Raw genomic sequence first — 13,955 nt, 5'->3', positions numbered from 1 at the left:
CATTTAAAGTTTGTCTTTCTTTGTTAATTTTCTGTTTAGTTGATCTGTCCATAGGTGTGAGTGGGGTATTAAAGTCTCCCACTATTATTGTGTTATTGTTAATTTCCCCTTTCATACTTGTTAGCATTTGTCTTACATATTGCGGTGCTCCTATGTTGGGTGCATATATATTTATGATTGTTACATCTTCTTTTTGGATTGATCCTTTGATCATTATGTAGTGTCCTTCTTTGTCTCTTTTGACAGCCTTTGTTTTAAAGTCTATTTTATCTGATATGAGTATAGCTACTCCTGCTTTCTTTTGGTCTCTATTTGCATGGAATATCTTTTTCCAGCCTTCACCTTCAGTCTGTATGTGTCCCTTGTTTTGAGGTGGGTCTCTTGTAGACAACATATATAGGGGTCTTGTTTTTGTATCCATTTAGCCAGTCTTTGTCTTTTGGTTGGGGCATTCAGCCCATTTACATTTAAGGTAATTATTGATAAGTATGATCCCGTTGCCATTTACTTTATTGTTTTGGGTTCGGGTTTATATGCCCTTTTGTGTTTCCTGTCTAGAGAAGATCCTTTAGCATTTGTTGGAGAGCTGGTTTGGTGGTGCTGAATTCTCTCAGCTTTTGCTTGTCTGTAAAGCTTTTGATTTCTCCCTCATATTTGAATGAGATCCTTGCTGGGTACAGTAATCTGGGCTGTAGGTTATTTTCTTTGATCACTTTAAGTATGTCTCGCCATTCCCTCCTGGCCTGAAGCGTTTCTATTGAAAGATCTGCAGTTATCCTTACGGGAATCCCCTTGTGTGTTATTTGTTGTTTTTTCCTTGCTGCTTTTAATATTTGTTCTTTGTGTTTGATCTTTGTTAATTTGATTAATATGTGTCTTGGGGTGTTTCGCCTTGGGTTTATCCTGTTTGGGACTCTCTGGGTTTCTTGGACTTGGGTGATTATTTCCTTCCCCATTTTAGGGAAGTTTTCAACTATTATCTCCTCAAGTTTTTTCTCATGGTGTTTCTTTTTGTCGTCTTCTTCTGGGACTCCTATAATTCGAATGTTGGAGCATTTCATATTGTCTGGGAGGTCTCTGAGATTGTCCTCATTTCTTTTAATTCGTTTTTTTCCTCTCTGATTCATTTATTTCTACCATTCTATTTCACTAATCCTATCTTCTGCCTCCAGTTATTTTACTATTTGTTGCCTCCAGGGTGTTTCTGATCTCATTTATTGCATTATTCATTATATATTTACTCTTTTTTAAAGAAAACATTTTCTAAGAAAACGCTGGTATGATCTATGTCAAAGAATGTTTTGTCTCTGTTCTCTTCTAGGAATTTTGTGGTGTCATGTCTTACATTTAAGTCTTTAAGCCATTTTGAGTTTATTTTTGTTTATGATGTGAGGATGTTTTCTAGCTTCACTGATTTACATGCAGCTAACTTTTCCAGCCCCACTTGCTGAAGGATTGTCTTTTCCCCATCATATATTCTTGGCTCCTTCATTAAAAATTAATATACTTTGGGTGTGTAAGTTCATTTCTGATCTCTCTGTGCTGTTCCGTTGGTCCATTTGTCTGTTTTTATGCCAGTACCATGCTGTTTTGATTACTGTAGCTTTGTAATATTGCCTGAAGTCTGGGAGGATTATGCCTTCAACTTTGTTCTTTTTCCTTAGGATTGCTTTGGCAATTCTGGGCCTTTTATGGTTCCATATAAATCTTAGGGTTATTTGCCTTAGTTCTGTGAAAAATATCATGGATAATGTGATAAGGATCACATTCACTCTATAGACTGAGAAGTGTGACCATTTTACCAATATTGACTCCTCCTCTTTCCATTTCCTTGAGTCATCTTCAGTTTCCTTTATTAATGTTGTGTAGTTCTCAGCGTTAAGTTAGTACTTTTGTCTCAAGACTCAAAAGTCTTTTCAAGGCCACAGTGTTTCCCTTGCACAGTCTACAGACTTCTACTAAAACACTTAGCTGGCACCCCAGCAGTAAAGAATCTGCCAGCAATGCAGGAGACCACCTGCCAATATAGGAGGTGTGCGGTCGATCCCTGGGTTGGGAAGATCCCCTGGAGAAGAAAATGGCAACCCACTCCAGTATTCTTTCCTGGAGAAGCCCATGGACAGAGGAGCCTGGCAGGCTATATTCCATGGGATCACAAGAGTTGGACACGACTTAGTGACTAAACCGACACCATTGGTTAGGGAGATGCAAAGCTGCTGTGACAGAGAGCCCCAGAAAGACAGTGATGTAAAGTGCATAGAACTATTTCTCTCCATCACCTCCAAGGCCAGAGGTGAGCAGCCTAGCTGGACAGGGCAGCCGAGCTGTAAGTGCATGTCAGAGACACAGACTCCTTATAATCTGTTTCCCACTCCTGCCTTGGGACTGTAGTCCTCAGTCTCTCCTGAGCACCTCAACCCCCTGAAAGGCTGGTTAAACCACTTTCCACTCCCACTCAGCAGGTCTGAGTAGGGCTTGAGAATTTGCATTTCTGACAAGCTCCCAGGTGATCCTAAGGTTGTTGGTCCAGGAATCCTGCTTGGGGAACCACTGCCCAGGGGCCTGTCTTTGCCTGCCCTGGCTGATTGCCGACACATCTGTGGTCCAGATTATGGAGTGGGGAAGGTGTGTGGAGGCCCACACGCGCACTCACACACATGCACGTAGTGTTCTAAGGCCCAGGAGGGAAGTGGCACCCTGTATTTCCACTGATGAGAAGACTCACAAAGCCACACCTACCTGCTGGGGAAGCTGGAGAAAGTCGAGTTCATGGCCATGTCACTGAAAATAATCAATAAACAATCTATAATAGAAATAGAAAAGAATTCTACTGAAGATATAGCCCAGAAGACAGCCTCTCAAGGTATTCAGCAGTTTTATATGTTGTCAGAACAAAGAACATTAAACAAGTTAGGGATGCTGCTGCTGCTGCTGCTAAGTCGCTTCAGTCGTGTCCAACTCTGTGCGACCCCATGGACGGCAGCCCACCAGGCTCCTCTGTCCCTGGGATTCTCCAGGCAAGAACACTGGAGTGGGTTGCCATTTCCTTCTCCAATGCATGAAAGTGAAAAGTGAAAGCGAAGTCGCTCAGTCGTGTCTGCAGCCTACCAGGCCCCTCCATCCCTGGGATTTTCCAAGCAAGAGTGCTGGGGTGGGGTGCCATTGCCTTCTCCAAAGTTAGGGATACATTCTTTCAAACTTTAAAAGACAAATAGACCAGCACATACACAGCAAGGTGGCGTGACCTTGGCACCTGGGAAGGGAGTCTTTGTTATCAAAGGAGTCCCAGCCTTAATGTCCCAGGTAGAGGGGCATTTAATCTTTATTTTTCACATGGTCAGTGTGCCCTTTTCTTTAATAATTAAAGCAGATGTTTGGGGTCTTCCCTGGAAGTCCACTGGTTAAGACTCCAAGCTTCCAATACAGGGGGCACAGGTTTGATCCCAGGTCAGGGAACTAAGATACTGAATGCCACATGGCACTGCCTAAAATTAATAAAATAAAAATAACAGAATGCAATGAAAAAAATAAAGGGGCCAGAAAATGCAAGAGGATACTTAAACATTTGGAGGAAGAAATTTTTTTAAAGCCACGGTACAATGTAGGTTTGATCAGCCACAAACAGGCTATTTTAGCTAGTCTAAAATTCAAGTCATGCATGTATGTAAGCCAGAATGACCTCCCCATACCTCAGTATGTGAGCATCTGTTTTATCAGCCACAATTATTATGAGAAAAGGGGAGAGTGGATTCTGTTGGATGCTTGTGTACACCTATGACCCTACAGCCCTGCCTTAGTTATTCTCCTCTGGCCCCTGAGCTCTCTCTGGGGACAGGCAAGCCTCGTGGCCCCTGGCCTCATAGTCTTTCACAGAAACCCACACATATGCTCCAGTCCACATCAAGTCTTCTGGTTCTACATCCACTTAGAAACATATGCTGCCGTGTGTAAGAAGACATCCATCAACCCGATGCTTGGAACCACGTGTGACACCCCCCGTGGAGACCGTGACTCTTGTTCCTCAAGGCCCAGCATCGCCGTCAGCAAATGCATGTGATTGCAGTTACCCTGCTCCATTTAGGATCTGAGACAACAGTAGCCATGGATAGTTAACATCACTGCTCTGAAGCCTGGATTTGCTCTTGTCCAGGCAAGAGTTATGTCCACGTGGACCTGGGTTGTGTTGGCTCTGGGAACCCAGGCATCCATGTACCTCTGTGCACCAGGGCCTCCTCCCAGCCCATGGCCACCTGGTAGATCTTCCCAGGCCCCCACAGTGAGACCACAGCATTTTATTTAGGGATGAGTGTATTTTCTTCAGGGGGGAAAAAAAGCTTTGGAAAACATCATGGTAACATTTAGTGCTATTAAAAAGCAGTGTTTTTTGCCATGTGTAAAATAGATGCTAGTGGGAAGCTGCTGTATAGCATGAGGAGCTCAACTCGGTGTTCTGTGATGACCTGGAGGGGTGGGATGGTCGGGTGGGAGGGAGGTCCAAGAGGGAGGGGATACATGTATATGTACAGCTGATTCACATGTTGTACAGCAGAAAGTAACACAACATTGTAAGCAGTTATCCTCCAGTTAAAGAAAAAGAGCATGTTTCAGCAACCAGATCAAGGAAGCCAGTGAGGAGCTGGGTTCCTGGCCATACCAACACCTGTCCTCCTTTGAAAAGCAGCGATGATCCTATAGCCCCTCAAGGGACCAGAGCAGCTGGTGGGCTGACATCTGAAAGACGCTCCAAGCATCAGAGGGAAGACACTATGTGCAAATGCCAAGTGGATAAAATCAATACGGCTTTTTCCTGATGTGTGGTCTCTTAAAGTGCCACCAGACCTAATCGTCTGAAAGAGGAGTCCCCAAAGCTGGAAGGGACTGTGGCTCACATTGAGGGTCAAGAGAGCAGTGACCCCACCCCCACCCCCACCTTCACTACCAACTCAGGTGTCTTGTGGAAAGTCTCGTTGTCTTGGGCTCAAGATCTAGTCCAATGGAGGACTTCTCCACCTGCAAGGTACCTGTGAATGACTCGGGTTAATGTGCATTCCATGCAGGCCTGGGTGGGGCTGAGATCCTGCGCCCATCCCCCAGCTCCCAGGGCTGCTGCTGTGGGTCCCTCCCTGCCCTGCTGATGGAGTGTGTGTCCTAAGAGGTCTAGCTGGGACCCCAAGTGACTCAGATGCACAGCAAAGCCTGTGAGCCAGTGGCCTCGTGCCTCGCTTGGAAGGCTTAGGATGTCAGGATCTCTCTGCAGAGCAGAAAGGGAAGGGAGGCCCGGGTCGCTGAGGTGGGACCAGCTCCACGAGAAAACATCCCTGGTCAGGGAAGTCTTAGGTATGGCCACTATCTGGCTCCTCATCTGGAGGATCCCTAGGACATGTCTCTCCGTCTGGCTGGAGGGTCTCTAGGACATGTCTGTCCATCTGTCTGGCTGCCTTTGGAAGATTATTGTGGGAGTGGGGATTCCTGGTGGAAAACCCGCAGGACCCTCCTTGGCGTCTCTAGTTAGGACCCCGCTGGGCCCCCACAGTTGACTGATCCCGTGCCACTTGGAAAACCAGTAACTCGAAAACAGACGCTGAAGTGGGTCTTGAGAGGACTGTTAGCAAAGTGAAAAAAACAAGGAACTAGGCCGAAAAGAATTTTCTTTTTTCAAATTTATTAATGTTTACAATGTTGTGTTGATTTCTGCTATACAGCAAAATGATTCAGATATATATATGTTCTTTTTCAAATTCTTTTCCACTATGGTTTATCTTGGGATATTGATTATAGTTTCCTGTTTTATACAGTAGGACCTTGTTGTTTATCCATCCTATATATAATAATTTACATCTGTTAATCCCAAACTCCCAATCCATCCCTCCCCCTTCCCCTCAGCAGCCACAAGACTGTCCTCTGTGTCTGTCAGTTCGTTCTGTATATTTTATGCATGTTTGTTTTGTATATTTAACACAAATGTAGGTTCGTTTGTGTTATAGTTTAGATTCCACATATAACTGGTATCAGTAAACTCCTTCTGGCTTAGTTAACTTAGTACAATAATCTCTGGGTTCGTCCATGTTGCTGTAAATGGCATTATTTCATTCTTTTTTATGGCTGAGTAATATTCCACTGTATGTATGAACCACATCTTCTTTATCCCGTCCTCGGTTGATGCACATTTACCTCGTTTCCATGCCTTAGCTGTTGTAAATAGCACTTCTGTGAACACTGGGGTGCATGCATCTTTTCAAATTATAGCCCCCAAAGGGTTTTCTAACAGCAGAGAATGAGAAAACAAAACAGGAAAGGAGATGAGAATAAGACTCCAGAAAAGCCTAACAGCTTTGGGGGATGGGAAACGTCTAGATGTAACAAATTACTGTGACAGGAAGAAACAATCACCTTGGAAACAGAAGGCACTGGTGTCTGTGAAGCCATACAACTGGCCAAACACCTCAAACCAAAACACATTTGGAGGCCCCTCTAGCCTGGGGAATAAACAGCATGTGAGTCTAGCCTGGCTTTGGTTTTGCTTTGTTTCTGGGGTTTCCTATAGGATCTCTGATGAAAGTAAAAGAGGAGAGTGAAGAAGCTGGCTGAAAATTCAACGTTCAAACAAACCGAGATCATGGCATCTGGTCCCATCACTTCATGGCAAATAGATGGGGAAACAGTGGAAACAGTGAGAGACTTTATTTTCTTGGGTTCCAAAATCACTGCAGATGGTGAGTGCAGCCATGAAATTAAAAGACTCTTGCTCTTTGGAAGAAAAGCTATGAACAACCTAGACAGCATATTAAAAAGCAGAAACATTACTCTGCCAACAAATGTCTGTATAGTTAAAGCTATGGTTTTTCCAGTAGTTAAGTATGGATGTGAGAGTTGGATCATAAAGCTGAGCACTGAAGAATTGATGCTTTTGAGCTGTGGTGTTGGAAAAGACTCTTGAGAGTCCCTTGGACAGAAAGAAGATCAAACCAGTCAATCCTAAAGGAAATCAGTCCTGAATAGTCATTGGAAGGACTGATGCTGAAGCTCTAATACTTTGGCCACCTGATGCGAAGAACTGACTCATTGGAAAGACATTGATGCTGGGAAAGATTGACTGCAGAAGGAGAAGGGGACGACAGAGGATGAGATGGTTGGATGGCATCATCGACTTGATCAACATGAGTTTGAGCAAGCTCCAGAAGTTGGTGATGGACAGGGAAGCCTGGCATGCTGCAGTCCATGGGATCCCAAAGAGTCGGACATGACTGAGCGCCTAAACTAAACTGAAAGGAAATCAACCCTGAATATTCATTGGAAGAACCGATGCCGAAGCGCCAATACTTTGGCCACCTGATGATGTGAAGAGCCAACTCACTAGAAAAGACCCTGATGCTGAGAAAGATTGAGGGCAGGAGAAGGGGGTGACAGAGAATGAGATGGTTGGATGATATCACCAACTCAATGGACAGGAGTTTGAGCAAACTCCAGGAGATAGTGAAGGACAGGGAAGCCTGGCGTGCTGCTGCCCATGTGGTCACAGAGAGTCAGATAGGACTGAGAAACAACAACACTGGGATCCCAGGAGATGGGTGCTGCAGGGAAGGGTGCTGGGAGTTCCGGGGGAGGGAGTTCCATTGTCCCAGAGTCGTCCTTTCTGGAGGAGGGAGTATGTGTTAGTCACTCAGTCATGTCCGACTCTTTGTGACCCCATGAACTGTAGCCCGACAGGTTCCTCTGTCCATGGGGATTCTCCAGGCAAGAATTCTGGAGTGGGAAGCCATTCTCTTCTCCAGAGGATCTTCCTGACCCAGGGATCAAGCCCGAGTCTCCTGCAGGAAGGCTTTTTGCCATCTGAGCCACCATGGGAAGCCCCAGAGGAGGGAAGTGAAGGGATGTGGCTCAGTGGTATACAACTCTCTGCAGTCCCATTGACTATTAGCTTGCCAGGTGCCTCCATCCATGGAATTTTCCAGGCAACAGTACTGGAGTGGATAGCCATTTCCTTCTCCAGGGGATCTTCCCAACCCAGGGATTGAACCCAGGTCTCCCGCATTGTAGGCAGATGCTTTACCATCTGAGCCACCAGGGAAGCCAATTTTCTCCATCTTTACATTTTTCTACAATGGGGATGTTGTTTCAGAATTTAAGAAAATATAAACTGTTTGTTTGGCAGAGGTCTGCCAATGAGTGAGGGTGGGGGAGGCCCCTGCTGGTCTGTGGCCTCCGGATGTTCCCTTGTGCTCTTTGTCAGCTTGGGGACTTCTCTTCCCGCCTTTAGCTCACCATCTCCCCTGTGGCCGGCTCCAGGAGAGACAGCTGCTGGCCGCGAGGACAGGACTTCGAGGGACGGGCTGTCTGGGGATCGGCTGGCTCCTGCCGCGTTGGTGACCCATCTCTGGTTGTGCTTCCAGGCAAGCGCACAGCAGGGCCCTAACGCAGCCTCTCATCTGTCGACTGTCAGCTGCTCCTGCCTCCAGCTGGTCCCCGGCCCAGGCCTGTCACTGTGCCATCTCTCAGCAGGTGAGGACGTGAGGGGCCCTGTCCAAGAACAGGTTCTCTGGAGGGCAGGGGTCATTGCTGGCAGCGCACATGTGGGCCTGGGGTGAGACTGGCTGTCGGGACCCTCGATGTGTGGCCAGGTCCTCACGCCATCACTGCATCCTCAGCCCCAGTGTAAGGCCTTGTGAAGGCTGTTTCCCCCTTCATTTCACATTATCCCTCGTGTGAGTGGGTGATGGGGGAGCAGCAGGAGATACAAGCCATCTCCATGGGTTGCTGGCCTTGGCTTGGAAATCAAGCTGTGTCCTTCCCCATCTAGGAACAGAGATATTACTCAGGCCAGCATCCTTGGTCAGCGACTTGCTATGACAAAGGGGATGGAGGGGGGTCAACCACCACCACCGCCCCCCACCCCCGAGTATAAGCTGCTCAGTCCCTTCAGGCCGAAGGCAGTAGCTGTCTTTCAGAGATTTCCCGGAGAGACAGACTGCAGAGCTCTGCCAGCCAACACTTCACAAGGGTCTGTGGAGATAAGGCATGTTAGGGAGGATGGCTGAAAAGGCACGATGACATCCACTCATCCAGAAACTAAAGACTGTCCTGAGTCAGGTCAGATCAGCAGCAGCGGCAACTGAAGCATCGTGCGCTGCCCTGCCCCTGACTCTGAGTTTACCAAATTACACACCACAAAGTGTGGCCGTCAGAACCTCCCCAGGCAAGCTGTCTGTGTGAGTGTATCCATGTGCCCGAGGAGAAGGATGCCTGACCACACACACTCACACACATTGTCACACTCGTACACCTGTGTGCATACTCACCCCCCACACATACATCTTTATACCCTCACACCGACACCCCACTCACCTGCACACACACATACACACCCTCACTTACAGTCACACAAATCCTCATACTCAGACACACACACACAGTAAGAGCCCCCTCCTCCTCCTCTGCCCTCCCCCGCTTCTTCGTTTCTTCACTCCTGCGGATCCTGGCCTCAGCTTCCTCTAACTAGCCCCCTGGGTCCCCGCCACTCCCAAGTCCCCTAACATCTGAAAGCCCCAAGCTGGTGATAAGGAAAGAGAAGGATGGATTCAGAAATGGGGCAGGAGGATTAGGGCCTGAAGGCAATGATTTCAGGGTCCTTTTTCCCTTGTCATTTGGGCTGGGGAGGCTTGGAACTGGCCTGCATCTTCTCCCTCCTTTTGTGTGGACACAAGGATGCATAAACACACACATCCACACGGGGACCGCTGCACACACAGGCCGGCAGAGTATGCCCGTCAGGCCCGTGTGCAGGGACACATGCAGAAATGCACACACATCTCTGTAGAGTAAGGGGTCCGCAGCTGCTCCCCCGAGTTTCAAAACCCTCAACTCCTCCTGCTTCTCCTTCTCTTCTTGTTGAATAAAAGTTTGCAACAAGAGAGGAACACAGCCCTGTTAACTCTGACTTCGGTGGCTGCCGCATATCACAACAGGCAAGTTTTATTTTTCAAATATTGTCTGGGAATAAATGAAGTTGACGTCAGGCGTCATCTGGGCCAGAGAGTCATTGCTTGAATGAGGAAACCCAGAGTGTGGTCTGCACATCCCGGGACCGGCCCAGCCCCCTCACACCTCCCTGCGCACTATACAAAACCACTGTCGCCTGCGAGACCCACCCCCAGCTCTCAGGCCTGACCGCATAGGTCTCCAGGAGTTTCTCATTAAACGGGGTAACAGTAACCTATGGCGTGTGCTTTCCTGCAGAAAAGTTAGCATCACGGGTCTTCCGTGCTTGGGATAGGGGATGGAGGTGTGTGTGTGTTTTTTAAAAACAATATAAACTTTTTGGGATAATAGCAAATTAAAATGAATGAGAAAGCAAACTCTTGCAGGGGAAACTTGTGCTTTGCACTATAAACAGCTAGGGGGCGCTCTGTGAGAGGAAAGAGCCGTGAGCGAAGCGTCAGCGCTTTGCGTTTGGGTCCTAGACCAAGAGGTCTTGGCTGTGGGAAGAGGCTCTTGGCTTCATTTCTCTGCTTTTTGCTCTTTCTTACGTGCAAAACAAAACTCAGACTGTTTTGCCAACTTGTAGAGAGTGAACGAATGTGTATGGTTGGTGGACTTCCCTGGTGGCCTGGTGGTTAAGACTCTGCGCTTCCGCTGCAGGGGGCACGGGTTCAATCCCCGGTCAGCGAACTAAGATCCCACATGCCACGCAGCAAAAAGAACAAATGTGTATGAAGATGAGTTATTATAACAAATCACTGAACAGATGTCAGGGTATTCCTTATGGCAGTGGGGTGTTAGGATAGGAGGAAGACATGGGCTTCTGCTGCCAGGCTTTCTCAGCCCCGGCGACAGGGAGCGGATGACAGGTGGCCCCAGAAGCCCGTGTCTTGCTCCCATCACTCAGATGACCCTCTGACCCCAGGAGGGTCTGCCCCCGTGGCTCCCCAACCCGGACAGAGAAGCTGCAGAGGATGGGAGGGGGAGACAGTTGAGGGGGGCTCTGCTTTCAGACAAGCAACGCTTCCAACCTCCTTAGCTTTGGTTGTTCCAGGGGCAGCAGAATGAAAGAAGGCATGCCCAATAACAGCACCGCCAGCATCTCCCAAGCCCGGAAAGCTGTGGAGCAGCTGAAGATGGAAGCCTGCAGGGACAGGGTGAAGGTAAGCGTCAGGCCCGCCTGCCCTCTGACCAGCACTCCGCTCACAGCAGTCCCCCCGTGTCCAAAGCAGCCGCGGGAGAGTGAACACGTCACCCCGTAGAGCATCCAGCCGACACTGGCAGCTGTAACATTTACAGACGAGCGTTTGCTCCAGAGTTCCACGCATGCCCGAGGAACCAAGGGATGCAGAATACACAGTGTGCGTGAATTCCATAAGGAGTCGCCTAAAATAGACCCATGTTCATCTCAGCTCTCTTTAACCCAGTTGTCATGCCCATAAGCGAGAGAGGGAGTTGAACCATGCGATCCATCATAGTTTTCCTGCCTGGTCCAGTGACTCAGAGATGAGACGACATCGGGTATTTTGATAGGGGTGCTGGGGGAAGTGCCACGTTGAATCATGTCTGCGTTTGTCAGCTGCTCCTTGGGGGAAAGGGAAGGAGGGTACCAGCCTCCTCCCACCCTGTTCACTTCACTTCACTGAGGAGCGGAGATGTCTTCACGCTGGGGGAACAAAGCCAGCTCTTCCCCAGATGCCACTTCAAAGGGAGCAGGAGGCCAGGCGGAGCAAGTGGCCCTGAGATGCAGCTTAGTTAGGCTCATTGACTCGAATGGAGCTGGAAGTGCATCGGGCATCTCACAGCAGAAAACACCAGTGCGTTGTGTCTGTGCCCTGTGGGGACATAAACCAGGGCTCTCACCCAAACAGGACAGAATCCGAGGGGCAGCGGGTAACTCCTAATGCCCTCTGTTGGTGGAGCAAGCAGTCCCTCCCTGAGGCTCCCACTGCCCAGAGCTATGACCAGATGACACCAGCTCCATCAGTCGGCCTCCATCCATCCCCCTCCCCAGGGAGCTTTGGGCACCAGCTATCCAAGGAGGCAGCAACATGCCCAGTAAGTGACACGATGTATACGAAGCAAGAAGGGAATGCAGGATGACACCCATTGGTCCAAGCGGACTGGCTGTATCTGCACATACTGATACCAGCTACAAATAAAACATCTTTAATCCCTAGGCTAGAGGAGGGAGCAAGAAAAGAAACAGTTCTAAAGAGGAGGAGCCCAGTGGTGTAGAAATGGGTCTAAGGATGAGCGTTGCAGGCACTAGTGGTTCAAAGGCAGGACAGACTTCTAGTGAGAGGACAAGGATGCAAGGGGATGCACTCGTTGGACAGAGATCCCTGAGCACCCGCTCTGCCCTTGGCACGGCCCTGGGCTGGAAAAACAAATGGAATGTTCCTATTACGTTGCTCAGAGAAGACTTCCTGGAGCCATGAGCTGGGGGTTGGTTGCGAAGTGATATGGGGGTGGAGGGAAGGCTAGTATGAGCTGACCGAGGCTCATTGCGAGGACTTGGACTTGACAGAGAAGCCGGTTGTGCTGGGAGGGCAGCTGTGTGCACAGGAACAGCTGGTGCACGGCTGGGGCCGTGGGATGACCTAACCGCAGTCAATAATGTTGCCAGAGGCCAGGGGCCAGCAGAAGCCATTGGCAGGGAATTCTGGTTTGTCAAGGAAGACGCTCTCCATGGTAACAGATCCTCTCGTGACCATCAGCACCCCAGGAGTCACGGTGGAGTGCATGTCCCCATGCGGAAGGGCTCTTCAGGAGTCACTACAGGATATGTCAGTCTCCCAGAGAAGGAGAGGAGGTCACAGGGCCGCTCAGAATCCAGTGTGCTATTCCGCTGGTGTCACGGGCCACGCAGTCCTCTTCTTGCAGTTCTGGGTTGTGGAACTGCAGCTCCTTGATCTCATGAGAGGCCTCCCGGGGCCCCTACAGCCTCTGTGGTGATTACAGGGCCCATGACAGGTCTGGTTCTGAGCTGACAGAGTCTGATCCCTGAAGAGATGATCCGGGGCTGCCTGAGGACAGAGGTGGCCCCCGGAACCACATCCCAGCGAGAGCTGCACAGTCACGTGTGGTTTTTTGTTTGTGCTCACACAACCTCAAATATTAAGTTTTTAAAATCGTGATTAGATACACATAACATATAATTTGCCATTTTTACCGTTTTTAAGTGTGTAATTCAATAACATTATGTACATCCACAACATCATGTGGTCATCTGTTTCTAGAACGTTTTCGTTATCCCAAACAGAAACTCCACCCGTTAAACTCTCACTCCCCGTCCCCTGCCCCCTCAGCCCCTGGAAACCTCTCTTCTACTTTATGTCTCTATGAATCTGGCTGTTCAGGGTGCTTCATCCCTGCAAGTGGAATCATACGGTATTTGTCTGTATTTTGTGTATGGCCTATTTCACTGGGCATCTGCCTTCAAGTCTTGTCCAGTGTAGCCTGTGTCTGAATTTCATTCCTTTGTAAGGGTGAATAGTATTTCATTACGTGTATCCACCATGTTTTATTTGCCTATTCGTGTGTTGATGGACATTTGAGTTGTTTCCACCTTTTGTCTTGTCAATAATGCTGCTGTGCACGTGGAATGCATTTGGGTCAGTGCTTTCCATTCTTTCCTGTACATAGCCAGAAGTGGCATTGCTGGGCCATGTAGTAATTCTGTGTTCAACTTTTTGAGGAACCACAGTGTTGGTTTCCATGATAGCCATACCTTTTTATATCCACCTCAACCTCACTCCTGGGTCAGGAAGACTCCCCTGGAGAAAAGGAATGGATACCCACTCCAGTTTTCTTGCCTGGAGAATTCCATGGACAGACTGGCCTGGTGAGCTGTAATGCATAGGGTCACAAAGAGTCGGACTTGACTGAGTGGCTAACACTTTTCACTTTCATCCCCAGCAATGCACAGGGGATCCAGTTGCTCCACATCCTCGCCAACACTTACTTTCGTTTTTAAA

The 13,955-nt window shown here is 48.5% G+C and overlaps 1 protein-coding gene across 4 annotated transcripts in view; it reads left to right on the top strand.

Moving 5' to 3' along the window:
• Positions 1 to 13,955, top strand: part of GNG4 (G protein subunit gamma 4) — a 70,273-nt gene that overhangs the window by 22,808 nt on the left and 33,510 nt on the right. For 2 of the 4 annotated variants that reach the window (XM_012105001.4, XM_042240792.1), the window contains 2 exons: positions 8,391 to 8,499; positions 11,030 to 11,138. In XM_012105001.4, the coding sequence (XP_011960391.1) occupies positions 11,040 to 11,138 (99 nt within the window). In that variant the 5' untranslated portion in view covers positions 8,391 to 8,499; positions 11,030 to 11,039. Of the gene's footprint in view, positions 1 to 8,257; positions 8,500 to 11,029; positions 11,139 to 13,955 lie in introns of all 4 variants that reach the window. The other 2 variants (XM_012104999.4, XM_042240791.1) reach the window with 1 other exon arrangement.

This window comes from Ovis aries, chromosome 25 (assembly GCF_016772045.2).
Source record: "Ovis aries strain OAR_USU_Benz2616 breed Rambouillet chromosome 25, ARS-UI_Ramb_v3.0, whole genome shotgun sequence".
NCBI classification, from domain to species: Eukaryota; Metazoa; Chordata; class Mammalia; order Artiodactyla; family Bovidae; genus Ovis; species Ovis aries.
The sequence above is the reverse complement of the archived record's forward strand: the minus strand, read 5'-3'. Positions and strand labels throughout refer to the sequence as shown.